The sequence below is a fragment of the Ascaphus truei genome, unplaced genomic scaffold (assembly GCF_040206685.1).
Source record: "Ascaphus truei isolate aAscTru1 unplaced genomic scaffold, aAscTru1.hap1 HAP1_SCAFFOLD_1117, whole genome shotgun sequence".
Classification (NCBI taxonomy): Eukaryota; Metazoa; Chordata; class Amphibia; order Anura; family Ascaphidae; genus Ascaphus; species Ascaphus truei.
In genome coordinates this window covers 51,245-70,037 of record NW_027453983.1, presented here as the reverse complement: position 1 = coordinate 70,037, position 18,793 = coordinate 51,245, and the positions used below count along the sequence as shown (strand labels likewise).

General features: G+C 43.8%; 1 protein-coding gene across 1 annotated transcript in view; it reads left to right on the top strand.

Annotated features, from left to right (window-relative positions):
• Positions 1-18,186, top strand: part of LOC142475228 (histidine--tRNA ligase, cytoplasmic-like) — a 38,392-nt gene extending 20,206 nt beyond the window's left edge. Inside the window, exons 7-13 of the mRNA XM_075581188.1 lie at positions 4,443-4,541; positions 9,830-9,923; positions 11,715-11,842; positions 12,397-12,660; positions 13,734-13,850; positions 15,889-16,035; positions 16,448-18,186. Coding sequence (XP_075437303.1) covers positions 4,443-4,541; positions 9,830-9,923; positions 11,715-11,842; positions 12,397-12,660; positions 13,734-13,850; positions 15,889-16,035; positions 16,448-16,507 — 909 coding nt within the window. The 3' untranslated portion in view covers positions 16,508-18,186. The remainder of the gene's footprint in view (positions 1-4,442; positions 4,542-9,829; positions 9,924-11,714; positions 11,843-12,396; positions 12,661-13,733; positions 13,851-15,888; positions 16,036-16,447) is intronic.
• The last annotated feature ends 607 nt before the right edge of the window (positions 18,187-18,793 follow it).

Below are 18,793 nucleotides of genomic sequence, written 5' to 3'. Positions count from 1 at the left end.
CGGAGGCGCGCTTAGGCTGAGGGAAAGCAGGTGCTTTCCCTGGCCTTAGACCGCGCGCCGTCCGGGGGCGTGTTGGGGGGGGCCTGTGACGTCACGGAGCTGGTTCGCTCTCATTGGGCGAACCGCTCACGTGACCGGCCCAGCGCTCCCTTGAGCACTTGAATTTAAATTTTTGGTAAGACTTATGCTTCCGCACGCTTGCGGAAGCGTAAGCGAGCCCCTGCTAAAGCCGCTCTCATTGCGGCTGCAGGGGCTCACTGCCGAGCAGCAGCGCGCCTCAGCTGACCATGCCCGAGGCCTAAGAGGGGATATGATAACTATATACAAATATATTCAGGGACAATACAAGGAGCTTTGAAAAAAACTATTCATCCCAAGGGCAGTACAAATGACACAGGGTCATCCCTTAAGGTTGGAGGAAAGGAAATTTCACCAGCAACGAAGGAAAGGGTTCTTCACAGTAAGGGCAGTTAAAATGTGGAATTCATTACCCATGGAAACTGTGATGGCAGATACAATCGATATCCAACTTTTTAAAAAAATATATATCTTTTTAGAAAGGAAAGTTATAAAGGAAAGATATACCAAATAAGTAAACATGGGAAGAATGTTGATCCAGGGAGTAATCCAATATTTGGAGTCAGGAAGGAATTTATTTCCCCCCTTATGAGAGATCATTAGATGATATTTCACTGTAGTTTTTTGTTTTCCGCCTTCTAGATCAATATACTGTAAGTACAAATATAGGATAAAGTATTTGTCGTCTAAATGTATCATAAGTTGACCTTGATGGACATATGTCTTTTTTCCACCTCATCTACTATGTAACGTGATATACACAAGGACTGTGGTATTAAAGATGCAGTCCCTCCCCAAAAATACCGCTTTTAAAGCTTTCCTGAACCAGAATCCCTTAGAGCAGATCTGTGGTTCCCTGCCACACAAACTACAAATATGGCCATAGTCCCATATAGAAAGTTACGACATCATCTCTAGATGACGTTGCAACTTTCTGTTGCCCTTGAGAGTGAGCCCTGACCGTGCAGCCATTTTGTGTCAACCGAGCAAATATTCTACGGGTGGACAAAACAGTTTGCCGTTTGGCAATAAGGACCTGCTAGGTCAAACAGCACCCGGATCAGCTCTCCCCACCGGTTCAGGCAAGAAGAAAAAGAAATTGCGAGCAGTGCGGATTGTTGCTTTAGTGCAGGGGTGCGCAAACTGGGGTTGGGGGCGTGAGATTTTTGAGGGGGGAAAGCGGGGCATGGCGGTTACAGAGGCCCCGTGCTCTTCCCCAAGGTATTTAAATTAAATGCTGGGGGACCGCGCGAGGCCTCTGTAACTCACTTACCTTGATTCAGCCAGCTGCGGGCAACTCATCGCCATGGCAACTCGGCATCACATGACCCAGTAGTGTTATTTGATGCCGGCACAAAGGTAGGGGGGGGGGGCGTAAGCAGGGAGGCGCAGCACCAAAAGTAGGTGGTCTCCGGAGCGGATCTGTGTTTAATTCTTTGCTCTGGAACCCCCTGGTTTCAGAGATACTTACCTGGGAGCGTGCCGCCGGTTACTTCCTGGTTATTTAAATCTCTTGCGTTAAGTGGGCCAAAAGGAAGCCCTGACGAATGATGTTGCAGCTTCCTGATGGCCCGCATTACGTGGGAGATTTTAACCACATGTAGTTTTCCCTGGAGGGGATGTTACCGGGAAACCTGGGGGTCCTCAAAGATCAAATAAACATGGTTCAGCTCCCGAAACCTCTGGGAAATGACATGCAAATGAGCACACTGTGTCTCCTTTTGCCTGAAATCCATTTTTACATGGAACCCATATAAGCTAATGCTCGCTGTTAACACAGCTTTTAAGCACAGCATGGGAATCAGATGCTAAGCCAGATATATATATATATATTTTTTTAGTTTTTTTTAAATGTTGGAACTGCTCCTTTAAGACACCCTCCCTATAATTGCAAAGGGGTGGTTTCTAATAATAATATTGACTTCTAAAGACTCCAGTCTAGAGGGCTTAACCCAATTGCTGGCCTGCCAGCGAAAGGAGGGTTAATATAAGTGCAGTTTAACTCGACAAAAAAACACCTTTAGATTATGGAGAAGCCCAGGAAAGAAAGATACTTTGTAAAGGAAGAGGAGGAGAGGTCAACACACATCTGTAATTCTCTAATCTTCTGAACAATCTGGTGATATATTGACTAGTAGAGAGAACGGTCAACCTATTTTTTGACCCTGGGATCATTTAGAACACTAAATCTCCTTTGGTTGCATCCTGGACAGTTTTAGAAGTGGAGAGGCATGGAGAACTAAAGTTATCTAATAAGCGATACTTGTAGTAGGTAAAGATTAGGTTTTTCTCAGCAGACCAACAAATATAAAATAAAGTCATAAATGCTACCGGATTTACACACACAACCGCTCCCTGCACCCCTGCTTTCCGAGATGCTTATTCAGAAGGGGGTGCGGGTAGGAGCTACTTGGGGCTATCATAACTGCAGCTTAAATGTCCCGCAGGCCAATATGAAGCAGTGACATCATCCCTTGCAGCTTCCTATTGGCCCACGTGGGACATTTTTAAACTGTGCAGAGATGCCGGCATCCCCTTCCGAGGGAAGCATGGGGTCCCCGGAGCTAAAACTAACTTAAGTTCAACTCCGGAGATCCCCTGCTTCAATCCTATGTAAACAAAATAAATACAATTTGTGTAGTGCTGCTTTAGTCCCTTAACTGGAGACGGGGAACCGGAGTGTTACAGCCCCATGTGAAAAGTCGCGATCATGTGATTTGCTCCTTCTGGACGTGCCAAGATATCCATAGGACACTAAAGGCCCTATACTTAATGTCTTTCCTTATACAAATGTAACCACATTTAAAGCAAAGACTGGCCTATTGTTTCTTTGTACAGGTCTGCAACCCTGTCTTTCCCCATTATCTCTTAGCATACACTGCTTCCAATGCATCCAGGGATTCTGGGTAATGACATGCAAATGAGCACACCTTTTGCTTCTTGTCCATTTGTTTCTTTGGAAATTGAGCACTGGTTCCTTTTTTCCCCCTCAAGTATGTCCTCTACCCATATCCCACCCTGCTCTTATTAGCGAGCCAATGGAGATGAGGAGAAAATGAGGTCTTGCCCGTGCAAATTCTTGTTTACCACACATTGACATCCCACAAAACCTAGCCAGAGAGAATGAAACCCCTTCCCAAGTCTCAGCTCACCTTGTTTACAAAGTAAGGATTCAAAATTGGAGTGGCTCAGTGAGTAAAGACACTGACTGAGAACAATGACATTGAGTTTGATTAAGGGGAACCTGGTTCAAATCCTGGTGTTACCTCCATGGGACCTTGTGCATGTCACTTTATTTCCCTGTGTCTCAGGCACCAAAAACATTGATTGTAATTTCATCTGGGCATAATCTGTGTCTGTAACAATCCTATGTGCTGAGTACCATGCGTTATATATTGCTTCTTGGCGATCCGCCAATACGGTGGTACCGAGAAGGGGGCTGCCATGTCTGCGCATGCGCAGAAGGGGGACGGCCGAGTTCACGCATGCGCAGAACGGAGGACTGCAAGCATGCGCAGAAGGGTATGAGCCGCTACTTTGGCACTTTGTTCCGCTTTTTGGCACTTTGCGGCGGCGCCATGGAACGGAACCCGCCATATGAGCGGGGGGCCCTACTGTACTGTAATTGTGAAGCGCTTTGAGTCCCATTGGGAGAAAAGCGCTATATGAATAAAGTTACCAAAATATATACAGATTTATTATACATATTAAATATAAATGTATTCCGTTTCTGTACAACCAAGAAAATAGTTGGAATTTCCTTTGTAGGAAATAATGGTTTCATAAATAAATGCACATTCTCTGCATTTCATATAGAAATTACAAAAAAATTAGAAGGACGCCTTTTTGACTTCTTAGGTCTGTCTTTATAAAACTTAAAGATGGAGTCTCCCATAGGACCAAAATGAATCCATGAGTGACGAACATTTCCAATCAGTTCCAATCAGTCCCCACTGAAAAGTTATTTCCAAAACAGCCAGTGCATGATTGTTTGTTAAAACATGCAGTTTCCCCTGCAACAAAATGGCGGCTTAAATGTCCAGTGTTACACTGGCCAGTAGGAAGCCGTGACATCATCCCTAACGGTTTCCTTATGGCCTGCTTGCTGATTGGACCTTTAAACAGAAGTGACATACGGGCATTCAGGTGTAAGTATCTCTGGGAGCAGGCGGTCCCCGGAGCTGAAATGAACACTGGTCGGTTCTGGAGACCCCGTGCTTCCCACGTAGGCAGGGGGACGGACGCCGAAAAGCTTTTTAATATATATATATATATATATATATATATATATTTTTTTTCTCTTTTAAACGGACAGTCCCACTTACCTCGCAATTAAAGAAAATCTATGATGTGATTGTATACAGGTGAACGACAGGCGGATTTTGGATGGCATGTTTGCAGTTTGTGGCGTCCCCGACTGCCAATTCCGAACAATCTGTTCTTCTGTAGACAAGCTAGATAAGGTAAGTGTCTCTAATTATCCCAAAATCCGGTTGTTTTCTTATTTTTCCGATATATTACTGTGACGAGTTGGGCAATATACCAGTATGAGCATAGTATCGCAATAATAATATTTTCTTAATGTGGTATTGCTGTCAGTCAGTGTACTGGAACCATCAGGGATAAATCGGGCGCTCCGCAGAAAATATTAAGTATTACAAGTGCAATAGTGAAATAAAGTGATAATACTTGGCACTATAAATAAAACAAATAATGTGCCAAAAATTGTGCATAAAGTGAGAAAAAGTGGCAAATAAAGTTGCAACTCCCTGTTCAAACCCTCTGGCAGGGACTTTCTTCGCTGGTCCCAGAAAGGCTGAATTGTTCTTTAAAGGCCAGGGGGAGCATCTCCCGTGCTCCCCCTGGACTTTGAAGAACAATTGCTATCAGTCAGCCATGGGAGTTGTTGGTACTTTAGTGATATTCTGTTTTAAATACCTCGACTTCAAAAATTGCAGAGGTACCAATGTAGATTGAAACACAGAACCCTTTCCTTTGTCCCCCGCGTCCTCTTCATCGCTGTCCCGTAATGCCTTTTGTAATGACCTGGTTTAACATTTATTATGAAAAGATGTTCTTAAATCTATGAAAACTGTTAATATCTAATTTCCTATTGAACGGATTTATCGCTATAGATATCATTTTTACAATAGATTTCTTAATATTATTGTGGAAAGTTGTCCAACCTTTCATAATGGGACCTAGTGAAATCTGCTAAGGCTTTAAGGCCTTGGCTCAGGGGTTGCCAACTCCAGTCCTCAAGGGCCACCAACAGGTCAGGTTCTAAGGATATCCCAGCTTCAGCACAGGTGGCTTAATCCGTGGCTCAGTCAAAGATTGAGTCACATGTGACGAAGCAGGGATATCCTGAAAACCTGACCTGTTGGTGGCCAATTAGAACTGGAGTTGCCCACCCCCGCCTTAGCTAGACATCAGTAGCACTGGGTATACTGGCCCCATTCCTACATAAATGAGCTAATAGTTCTGGGTAATGTCAAAGCCGCAGTAATCAGGGCCCATTTATAAAATCATTTTTAGAAGCTTTACTTAAATTCACTAATTTCATAACAGACATTTTTTTGAGAGGCCCTGAAGTAAATATGATTCGTTATTATTTTACATAAAACTACTGGAGACTTGTAACAGTAACGCGTGTGATAAGAATAAAATAAAAGTCAAGTATTTGCATGAAAAATCCGTTAAGAATGTACAATTGTTTATTTTTCGTTCATTAAAGTAGCAGCTCAAGCAATATCCTACATGTGTGGTTTTTTTTTTAAGTGAAACTTCTTTCGTGGCACCTAGTCCTGATACAACAAAACTGGATAGATGGGGGCGAAATGTGAAACGGAAGTGACGTCACGTAATGGACGTCGCTCCTCTCACATGTCCCCTATCGCCGCCGGCGCCGCTCCTAATCGCCCCCACACACCCGGCTGCTGACATGCGGCGGCAATAGCCGCCGCCGCTCCTAACGGCCCGCCTAACTGTTCCACGACCGCTGCCATGCCGCGCATGCGCAGTTGTGATGGCGCCGCTGCCGGACGCCAAACATGCGCAGAAGCGGCTGGCAGCGGCGTTGTTCCACCCCCACGCTCCTAACGCCCATTGGCAGGGGCGCCATTCAGCCCTCCACTGACGCGGGCGTTCGCGGGCCCCCCCAGGAAGCGGTGGCACACGGCGCATACTGGGGCGCAACCCGCGCGGCACAGGGGCTCGGTCACTCATGCCCGTGCCGGGGGCATGTACCCCGCAGGGGGGTGTGTGTGCAGAATTTGCGTGCGGGGGGGAGGGGGGTGTGTGTGCAGAATTTGCGTGCCGGGGGGGGGGTGTGCGCAGAATTTGCGTAAGGGGGGGTGTGTGTGCAGAATTTGCGTAAGGGGGGGGGAGAGAGGTGGTGCGCAATGTTACACCCCGCCCCTGGCTGCAGCTGGACACATACACACTGACTGACCCACCCACACCCCCACACACACTGACTGACCCACCCACACCCCCACACACACTGACTGACCCACCCACACCCCCACACACACTGACTGACCCACCCACACCCCCACACACACTGACTGACCCACCCACACCCCCACACACACTGACTGACCCACCCACACCCCCACACACACTGACTGACCCACCCACACACCCCCACACACTGACTGACCCACCCACACCCCCACACACACTGACTGACCCACCCACATCCCCACACACACTGACTGACCCACCCACACCCCCACACACACTGACCCACCCACACCCGCACACACACTGACTGACCCACCCACACCCGCACACACACTGACTGACCCACCCACACCCCCACACACACTGACTGACCCGCCCACACCCCCACACACACTGACTGACTCGCCCACACCCCCACACACACTGACTGACCCGCACACCCCCACACACACTGACTGACCCGCCCACAACCCCACACACACTGACTGACTCACCCACACCCCCACACACACTGACTGACCCACCCACACCCCCACACACACTGACTGAACCACCCACACCCCCACACACACTGACTGACTCACCCACAACCCCACACACACTGACTGACTCGCCCACACCCCCACACACACTGACTGACCCACACACCCCCACCCCCACACACACTGACTGACCCACCCACACCCCCACACACACTGACTGACCCACCCACACCCCCACACACACTGACTGACCCCCCCCCCACACACACTGACTGACCCACCCCACCCCCACACACACTGACTGACCCACCCACACCCCCACACACACTGACTGACCCACCCACACCCCCACACACACTGACTGACCCACCCACACCCCCACACACACTGACCCACACACCCCCACCCCCACACACACGCCCAATAGAAAGCCACAGCCAATGACATTGTGGCTTTGTATTGGTCTGCAATTGAGCAGCCATTTAGTTTCCTCTGGTAACTACACCGGCAAGAATCGCAAGAACCAGAGGGGGGGGGGGGTTCTGGAGCTGAAAATCGTGCGGTTCAGCTCCGGAATCTCCCCTCACCCAGATCCCATCCTGCTAAAAAATAAATAATGGGAATAATAATTTAAAAAAAGTAGGGGGATTGCTGCTTTCAATTCATTTATTTTTGTTTCTCAAATGAGAAATCGGGGGGGGGAGGGGGACGCGTTTAGCCTCACAAGTCTCACCCCCCTTGTTTTGGAGCCATTTTAAAAATGATGGAGAATCTATCAATTTTAAAATAGTTGTCTTCAGGTTGCTATATAATATAATATATTACCAAGGGGAAATTGTACTAGAAAGCATGACAAAGGCTGGTCACAAAAAGCAAATAAAACGCAGTATTTTAAAAGCACCCCCCTAAAGTTTCACCCCAAAATATTTGTCGTTTTTGGAGACAAAATGGCCATTGGGGTCATCCTCGCTCTGGCTGCCACGAAGACGTGGCTTTCGCAGGCCACGACTGTCAGAGGTCTGTGGATTGGTGGGAATTGCTGCTATGAATCATGCGGCTGCTGCTTTGCGTTGTTGTTCTATTTCCTGTATTTGTTACACATTGGACACTCGAGAAACATTCAGGGCTGTATACAATGTAGCAATCAACCTATATGCAGAATTAATTATTTGCATCTGTTGAAGGAGCAATTTGTGCCCTTTTTATTTACTATTTTTTTTTAACATAGGATTGAAGCAGGGGGGTCTCCGGAGCTGAACCCCATTAATTTCATCTTGGGGGACCCACTGCTTCCTGAGATACAAACCTCCAAAGGGGGTGCCGGTCTCACGGCAAAGTTTAAAGCTCCCACGTCACGTGGGCCAATAGGAAACCGAACCTGATGACGTCACTGCTTCCTATTGGCCCACAGGGCACAGGAGCTTTGAAACTTCGCCATTGCGTGAACCCTGCTAGCCGAGTGGAGTAGCTACCAGCACCCTCCCCTCCCCCCCCCCCTGCTGCAATCCTATGTTTAAAAAAAATTTAATGTAAAATCGCAAAAAAAAAAATCATGCTTGGATTGCCTCTTAAAAATATATCCTGCAGTTTGAAGGAGGAGAGATTTATCCCGGGACCATTAATAAATCTGGGTTTCCCAACCTCTCTTTGTTGGCCCAGGATACTTAAATCTGGGGCTCAGAGTTGGGAGCACAGTACATATTGGGAGACAAAGAATGTAGCCAAGTGAACAGGGACACATAGGGCCTTAGGCCACGCTTATAGTAAGTAACTTACGACGCGACCGATGACCATTGCGAACGTTGCATTTCAAATGTAGGCGACGTTGCTGGCTACTAGGCCAGTGACGTCACAAGGTCTTGTTCAGGGTACAGGCTTCGGAGGGAGGGCGTGCTTACGTGAGGGCGGCAGTCCGAAACAATGTATGTAAAGTGAATTGCGGTTGTCAGGGTAGCAGCTGCCCTGTCTCCGAAGTACGGAGTTGACGCTGCTACAGTTTCAATAAACAACCCAAGTTGTTTATTCAAGCTGCAGCAGCGTCACTGGTACTTTGGCAGCCAATGAAATCATTCTTGAGAATGATTTCAAGACAGCAACACCGATCCCTAAGCTGAGGTCTGTAGCCCCGCCTCCTCCCCTCTTGAAAATGTCTGCTGGGGGTGATGTGCACACATCGCCCAGCAGACTGACACTCGCACACACGAACGCACGCCCTCCAACTCCTGCCTCTGGCACCCTGAATGAGGCCTAAAGGGGGAGGGCAGAGGGACAGAAAAGCTCCTGATTGGCCGCAAGGGGAGACCGTCGCCGAAAAAAATCAAATATCAGTTAGTACCAGATTTTTGGCAGCATTGTCGCTCCGTCGCTTTGTTGCCGTCGCATGCACTATAAGCGCCGATGACGGAGACAATGCATTTGTTTGGACGCGACGGTCGCCGTCGCTGGCACTATAAGCGCAGCCTTACTCTGTAAACTATGGCACAGAAAGCCCTATTGACTTTATTGGGGCTTTCTATGAAATTGCATAAGATTGGCTCTATCACAGTTTACAGAATAAGGGCCATAGTGACAAAGACCGTGAGATAGGGGACAAAGAGACAGAAGCCAATTTTCCTACAACAATAACCTAATATATTTCATTCAATCCTTACCAGTTTTACTTGAATTTTTGGGGCATAACGCCCAAATCTTGACGAACTGAGTACAGAAGGGAAGGGGATCACAAAAGTAGAACAATTGCTTTTGAAGGGCCCAGTTCAAAGGAATTTGGGTACCATTGGTTACATGTTCCTATCTTCCAGACTCCATGGGAGGATGTGAAGAATGAAATGGTAGGTGAGAAGGGGCTCGCCCCCGAGGCCGCTGACCTGATAGGAGAATACGTCCAGCGTAATGGTGAGTTGCAGCGTGGAAGGAAGCGGTTATATGGTGCAAGGTTATAAAGTGCGCTATTAACCTTGTTTAATGTTAATAAGTCTAACTAGAAAAGTACCATTAGTCTGACCTTTAAAATAATCACATTTTGGAACCATGCTGCACTGTATAAGGATCCTTTCCACAATAATGTACACTAGAAATAGCCAGGGGTACAAATTCATCATAAAAAAAACAATGTTATTTGAGTCTCTGTTTTGCAAGAAGCAGACGCCGTACCCAGTAGGAAATATACAGGTATACTTGAAGTTTTAGTTTAAATGAAAGATACATTATTCAGAGAGCTGTTGCAAATGATGAACTTGGTCAAATCTAACAACCAAAAGAAGAATGGTTTTGTTTCAGTAAATTCTGTGTTGGTATTTGGGCATTAGAACACATTTGGGTTAAGCAGTTGAATGTCTAGTTATGGTTCTAAGACACACATGTCTGTACATTTTTGGGTTGATCATTAAATCACAAATATATATTACTGCGCAGTTTAAATGCTTTTAATATAAATTGGCCTAGCTGAGCAATAGAAGACCTATATTACAAAAGAGGATATCAGATTGATGAATTGTCGATAATTGGGTAACTGCCTTTATACAGTATATATCTTGTGTTACTCTTGAGAAAATTGCCTTCAGGAAATTTTAATCAAAACGTAATTTTTGATTATGATCCCCTTCCTCATTTACTGCAATTAGGAAGATTTTAGATTATGGTTCCCCTTTTTCATTTAAATAGTTTTTTTTAATTATATTTTTGAGTACTTTTCATCTGACTATTATTATAAAGTATAGAGACATACATGTAGTTATTATTGATTTTTCTGTATTCTAGGCTGACATATTTGTAGTATTTTAAAATCTAAATTTAATATATTCGCTGTAATCCAAATGTTTACTGCTGATTTTTGTACTTCATATTTAATACAATATCTAAAATAAATGTAATTCTAAAAATGAAAAATTATTGAGCCTGTAAATTCAAGAGAGTGTGATATATTGTAAAATAAAAAGCCACTAAATTGTAAATTGCCCAGTTAGCAAAAATAGGTACTAAAAGTTCATCTGCTGTAGGTAATTTGGGGTAAGTCCATTCAGCTACAAACAAAAGGGCTTCTATTTTGTGCCTACTCATGTTTTTTTATGCTCTTGAACTCCCCCAATTTTGCAAGAACATGTAACCCAGAATTCTCACCAAAACTGTTCGTGTTTGGCCAATTTTCCCAAAAATGTCAATGCAAATGTTGCAAAGAGAGAAGGATATGTTGCTGATGCAATGACGTGTGTAATGAAAATATAATTAACCAGAAAATCATCCACAATTCGATTCAAGTAACAATAGAGGTGCAATAAAATATATATTTGATTTTTTACTTCTTAACCTAACTTGATCATTTCATATTTACATGTTTGAATACCGTTTGCATTTTGTTAGTGTGGTCCAATAAAAAGATTTTGCATGGGTCCTTAAGGACAACTGGACTAACACGGATATATATATATATATATATATATATATATATATATATATATATATATATATATATATATATATATATATATATATATATATATATATATATATATATATATATATATATATATATATATATTCACCTAATACTGTACTCATTTATTCTGCACTACCACAACTGGACCAACAGCTTTTCATTCCTCATAAAGAATAATTGAAATTTGACTGTGGGACCCATTCCTATTGGGTTCTGAAAAACTTTAATTATGATGATATTGGCTTGTACAGGTGGGTTGAGTCTCATAGAGCAACTACTGAAGGATCCGAAACTCTCCCAGAACAAGTTGGCCTTGGAAGGACTGAGTGACATGAAGGTCCTCTTCCAGTATGTGGAACTCTTCGGTGTGACAGACAAGGTGGGTAGATCGGAACATAGTACTGTACACACATCACTGGCCATATGCGAGAAGCATTGGGGTATAATACAGGAAAACACCATACCATGAGAATACCAGACATGCAAAACAGCACCAGACATAACATTTCAACAGCAATCTGACGTAGGACTGCCATGGCCAAGAACTGGAAAATGCAATTCTTTAATAAGAGGGCTTTTGTGGTATTGTGGTAGTGATCCCATAGATCATAGCGCTGAACTGTGCGATCTGTACGGAAAGTCCCATTGACTTGAATGGAGCTTTCTGTGCAGATCGTACGGTTCAGCGCTTTTTGAACTTGCAGAATAAGCCCCCAGGAGTTAATGGGGACCAGCATGTAGTATGTAGGAGAACCAGGAGTTAATGGAGACCAGTATATAGCATACCAGCAGTATGTAGCATAGTGCCTCCTGGGATGTGTATATTGTCACATGGAGGTTTGGAGTCTCCAATAATTTTCTAACTATTACAGGTTGAAGTCCGTGGGCTTTGGTTATTTCTCCAGTGTAATCTGATCTCTCCCCATACTTTAGATCTCTTTTGACCTGAGTCTGGCCCGTGGGTTGGACTATTACACAGGGGTGATTTACGAAGCCATACTGCTACAGAATCAGGGAGAACCTCAGCGACAGCAGAATGATCATATAGAGGAGTCTGTCAGTGTCGGCAGCGTGGCCGGAGGCGGACGTTATGATGGACTGGTGGGAATGTTTGATCCCAAGGGAAGGAAGGTGCCCTGTGTGGGGGTCAGTATTGGAATCGAGAGGATATTTTCCATCATGGAGCAGAAATCAGAGGTAAATATTGAATTGAAAAACCAACTCTAAATTCAAGTACATGCCAATCTCTGCATGTGGTGCTATTTTGTGTATATCCATTCAATGACCTTGCCAGAAAGCTTGCTATCTAATTGTTGGTATATAAAGTTCAGGGAGATAAAAGGCTTAGCAAAGATGACCACGATTGCACTTCCACCTTGAATAATTTCTTCCCAATTAAAAATGCTCTTATGACGTTCTGTGGGAACGCAGTCCAGTAGTGACCCGTACGACATTCAGGCAGCGTCATGCTATTTTTGATAATTATCAAGGGGGACATTGTGTTCATCACACCAGAGGAACAGTAAACAAAATTGGGCAGAAAACAAGATTGGAACAGAAGACGAAGACCCTCCTGTTCTGTTTGCATCATGAACTGATGTGTTACAACCATGTGATAACTACTGAAACGAATTATGTGATCTCAATTCCAGAGGTCCATTGGCCTCTGGTGCTGGGTTTTTGGTCTTGTAGCTTGTGATTGATTGCTAAGGAAATACACTATTTACGGTGTCCAAAGTGCAGGGGTGGGGAGAAATATACATGCAGGAATGTATGTGGGTACCCATTGCAGAAATTAAATATAGGCCCATGTACAAAAACAAATAACAATGTTACAACTCAAGGAAGAAACAATAGAACATTTTTGATAACACTTTCTGGATAGATCTTTTTGCGTTAACCTGTTCTCTGTTGGCGGAGCAACAGTTCCCTTAAGAACAATGCATAGGTTGTTGTTTTTAAAAAAAAAACATAATTGCAAATACCGACAAGAATCAATATGTTGCTATATAAAACAAAACCAAGTATGACAATGAACATTGACAAGATTTAAAGATTTATTGGGAACAGAGGCTGAAAAACATGATTATAGTTGTTCACCCAGTATTTCAAACCTTTTCATAAGTACTTTGTTGTTTAAGTTCCAAAATTGTACAGTACTGTAATACTCAGCATTGTAGTCCTGTTCTTTGGTTATCATAACTTCTGCGTAGCCTTCCGGTTGAGCTTTTGAGCATTGTGGATAGCACCTCCTTCTCACTCGTTCTTAGGCTTCAGAAGAGAAGGTTCGGACCACAGAGACACAGGTGCTGGTGGCAGCTGCTCAGAAGAAACTTCTGGAAGAAAGGATGAAGCTTCTATCTGAGCTCTGGAATGCTGGGATCAAGGTACATGTTATTAGTATATATTTGAAAGCTGTACCTATCATTTGAGATGGGCGAATTTGTAGCTGAAATTCAAATCTGCCTCAAATTTGCACGTTACTTTGAGCTGTGGATCAGTCTTTTAAAAAAATGTAAAAAAATGCACATTTGACACCCGCCACAATTGGCTAAATCATTAGTGGATGTCATAAAATCCGCTCACCAATTTGTGTATGAAATTTGTCTGTGAATTTTACAACGTTCAATTCCAGACCCTGAAATATGGGGGTAGGGAGAGTGACCTATTTAGGGAGGGAGAGAGGGCGAGAGAGAGATAAAAAAAAAAATAATAATAATATATCTCTCTGAAGCAGGGATATCCTTAAATCCTGACCTGTTGGTGGCCCTTAAGGACTGGAGTTGGCCACTCCTGGCCTAATATATAAACCCATAAGCATGTCACTGCCAATAGTACAATTTGATCCCAGACGGGTATGCCCCTTTCAAAGAACCTACAACACACACATATTTCAACATTATTTTACACCAATATGGTATTAAAGTAGTAACACTACTGTAGAGTTTGATTTCTATGTGTAGTATGTGATCAGGGTGAAAAATAAATAAAATAAAACCCAATTTGTACGAAGAAAAAATGAAGTTGGGGTCCAGCAAAGTAATCCTGCACCTTTTTATTATAAATTCTTTATTTATTGGGTTTCTCAGAATAGAAACAAGATGTACAGAATAAAGAAGAAACAGTCTTAGGCTGTGGCCATAGTGCAGCGGGACAGAGCTCAAGGAGGCGTGTGCGCCTGTCGCCTGAGCTTTCTGTGTTATCCGTTGACGCGTGCGACGTAACCAGGTTGAACAATTGAAGTTCTCCCTCATTGGTTCAAACTTGTCACGTGATGTGGCCATCGCGCGAAATATCAAATGGATTTGTCTCCTCCAAATCCTGGCGCGCCGTTGCGCTTCCGCGCGCGCAGTATGGCCGGATTGCTTCACATACTGTTTTTGTTCGTGGCGCGCACTGTCTGCAGCCTTAGGCATGTCTATATTGTCTTAAATCTTACAATCAATTGATATATACTCCCCCTGTGTTCTTTCATAGCACCTTTTAGAATAAATAGTTTTGTTTGTCTTAGACCAAGGCTCCTCAATGTATTATCACAGTCTCCATATAACTGCATTTATAGCAGCCCAGACAATTGGGCACAAGACCCTTACCTCCTGCTGGTTTATAAGCTGTGTAGCACACAGGAGGCCACTTTTGCAGAGTATAGGCCAAGTGGAATTAACTGCTTCAGTGCCTGCCTGCAATGCAGTGTGTTAAAGCAGCAGTCCCAGATGTTTTTGTTCATCCATATGATGCTTTGTTCAGGGGGATATACACATTTGAAGTATTAAGTGTCCGGGAGGTTAACATGAACCTCTGCTCACAGTCCATTGCAGTCTACAAGTTACAGTAAATAAAAGCTAGAGATTAGCATAATCATTTTAGTAACGCTAGAAAAATATAAAAAAAAAATAATAGCAGGACATTTAGGGGGCAAGATACATATGATTTAAAGGAGCGTTCCATGATAAAGTATAATAAAAAAAAATTCTAACAGTTATGAAGCGGGCGTTAGTGGTGCTGAACTTTTATTAATTTGAGCTTGGGACAATCTGGATCCTCAGACACTTGCCTCTGTTGCTGCTGCTAGTACTTCCTGATTCTTAACTCTGCTGTGGGAGATTTAACCCTTAGAGGAGCGCAGGGCCAGAGTGCCACAGGCCCTCCGATCACGTGACTGCTCCGTTGCTGATGACGGGCACGGGAGGAGTCGAATCCCCCTTCCGTTCCTGATCCGGCTAGATGGCGTCACAGAACGCAATCTTCCCGAGCGGGACATGGAGTGCCAGACCTCATGATGTAGTAGCTGCATACTGGGGTGTCCAAATGGTTAAACCTCTGTTTTGGACATCTATTTCACAGCCTAGCACTTTAACCACTGCCCCATTTGTTCCTGGTAGAAAAGGCTGGTTATCTCAAAATGTGCTCTGGGCTTCTTCGCAGGCAGAGATGCTGTACAAGAAGAACCCAAAGCTACTGAACCAGCTACAATACTGCGAGGAAACTGGAATCCCAATTGTGGCGATTATTGGGGAGCAGGAGCTGAAAGATGGAGTGGTGAAGCTCCGAGTGGTCGCTACAAGGGAAGAGGTGAGCAGGATCAAATTGTACTGTATTGCTTTTTAACTCCTCCATGACCACTGCAAATTGGATATTGCCACAGCAGTATTTCCACAATGTTGGCTGCACATTATGAAGCTGGAAACAGAGTGTTGACAGACTAACAAACCTTTGGCATTCTCTGTTTCACATTACTCTAATCGTTGAAACATTCTTCTGTGTTCCATCCCATCAATCTACAAAGCAATGTCATTGGTTTGGAGGGCAAGATAGTTTTCCCTCTCTGGTGGCTTTGGTTCTCGAGTCAGTAGACAACCTTCATCAGAGCGTCCTGCACAGATGACCCCTTATCCTCCAGCTCAGAGGATGGCGTGCTAACAGCCTCCTGGCATGAAAGGAGAGACTCATTCCAGGTGTTTAACTACTTTCTTTCCTTTTTTAGGCCGATGTTCCCAGACAAAACCTGGTCGAAGAGATTCGAAAGAGAACCAGCAAACCATAAGAACAGAGTCATGCTGAAGCACAATGAGCAAAAGGAAGCCGGGGACAACAGGCGCCAAATTACTACTTTAGCACCCATAACACTAGGGCCCAGATCCATCAAAGGGTGCTAAACGTTAGCAGGCCTTGCCTCCCATTATTTGAGCCTTCTCTGGCAGTGAAGATGTTTAAGAAATGACAGTTACACATGCTACAAGTGATATATTATGAAGACATATTATTCTAAACTGCCCACTTTAAAAAGGTTTATTGCCTTCTAAAACCACTGAAAATTATTTTATTTACTTTTTACCACAAAAATTGGTTATCTGGGTCTTAAAAATACAAATTTACTGGTGAAAAAAAGTAATTTCAAGCCATCATCTTTGTGTTTTTGGTTTACAAAGCTCTAGCAACAAAAACGTTTGCAGGTATTTACCAATATATAAAAAGCTGCTAGCTCTTGTTGAACACTCATGAGTTGGGTTACCACCAGGTAATCTAATCCTAAAGCATGAAGTTGATATTTCTACGGATAACTCAACATCTAAATTATTATTTATCTTTTAAATAGCAATTTGTAATCTTGAGTGTTCCTCCCAATATGTTTTTTTTTATTTTTTTATCCCAGGTAGCAGCCCACCAACTACAGATCTAATCAGCCTTAAGTATTTCGGGGTATACATGGCCTTGAGCAGCTTTCTGCCAAATGCCTTCCATTCACTTAAATGTCCTATTAAACCCAATGTTGATAGTTACCTTACATTACTTTGCCTAAACCCTGGTTCAGATTTGCTTAAAAAGAAGCTGGATTATTACTTTAAAAGGAAGTGCAACAATACTTTAAGGCAAGGGTTCTCAACTCCAATCCTCAAGACCCCCCAACAGGTCAGGATATCCCTGCTTCAGGACAGGTAATGGATTGAGCCACGTGTGCAGAAGCAGGAATATCCTGAAAACCTGCCCTGGGAACTGGAGATGAGATCCCCTACTTGAAGGGAATGTTGCAGCCCTCTCCTTGCCCCCTTGTTGCACCACTACTGAGACCAAATATTAGTTCTCGCTTCTACAGTATATGGAGCCAAGGCATAATTCAAGCCTTTTAAGCACTGAATGGGGTTATACCCTAGTCTGAAATCCTTTTGGTTTCCTGTAATTATTTATGGACAAAAGCTGAATGACATTATACATTTCTCTGCTGTTACTGTTGAAAGAAGGGACACAAACATAACCGTATAATAAAATGCAAAGCTTTACCTTGAATAAAGCAGGTAGTAGGACTAATGTTTTTTTTACGTTATGTGCAGTCATTTATTTTCCCAGTTTAGCTCATTTTAGGAGTGATTATCTGTTTCCACAGTGCTATACTGATGCAAAAGAGGTCACCAAATTGATTATCTTTGATAAGTGTAGTATTGTTTTGGGTACCAATTTTGCAGATAGGGACGTTTGTGGGTGAGACCAAAGTGCCGCCGGCGGTCCGCCGCCACTACAACTCACCGCCGGGCAGGTCGCTGCGTGCCACCCACGCACCCTCATCTATATCCAACACACCGCCGCTCTGATGCAACATCTTTAAATGTCCAGTGCTGACATTTATCAAGGCGATAAAGTCCCAACCGGTGCGAAACGCGTTGGAGGATTTTTGTGCCTCCTTTTTATCCATGGCTTAATAAAAAAGATAGTTTTTCTTCAACCTGACCCTGGCTCACTTTGGCTTTGCGCTGCTTCAATACTTTCCTATACCTATTTTCATGGCTGATCTATATTAGATGAAATACATAAACCAAGGAGCATTGCAAAAACGTATCACAATGAAATTGCAAAAATACCAAACTTTCATTGTACTTATTAAAAAATGTGGTATGCGCTGCGATATGAGAATGATGTGCAAGTGGGTTTGTAAATCTCCACTACACAATTGTGGCACAATTTGGAAAAAAGACGAGTTGTTAAAACGTGTTTCTACGCCAAAGTTAGTTGAGGTCTTAGGGCTCGTCCAGGCTGAGAGCGAGCGCACTCGGCGTGATCACACACATTGCGACGATGAGGGTGAACCAGGCTCGGGCGCCTGAAATCACGGTGCTCGAGCGCGCTCAGTCGCACCCTGGCCGCAGCCTTAGCTGTGGTAATACATTTTTACAACTTCGGGGAGAATGTCATTAGATTACAACACGCGATGCATAACATTTCTGCTTTAGATAGGGACGTGATGCGTTACAAGACTTGAATAAACTGCTCTAAAAGAGATTTTTCACCCCCGCAGTAGAACAATGGACATGGTGCAATTAATAATTTATACAATGTT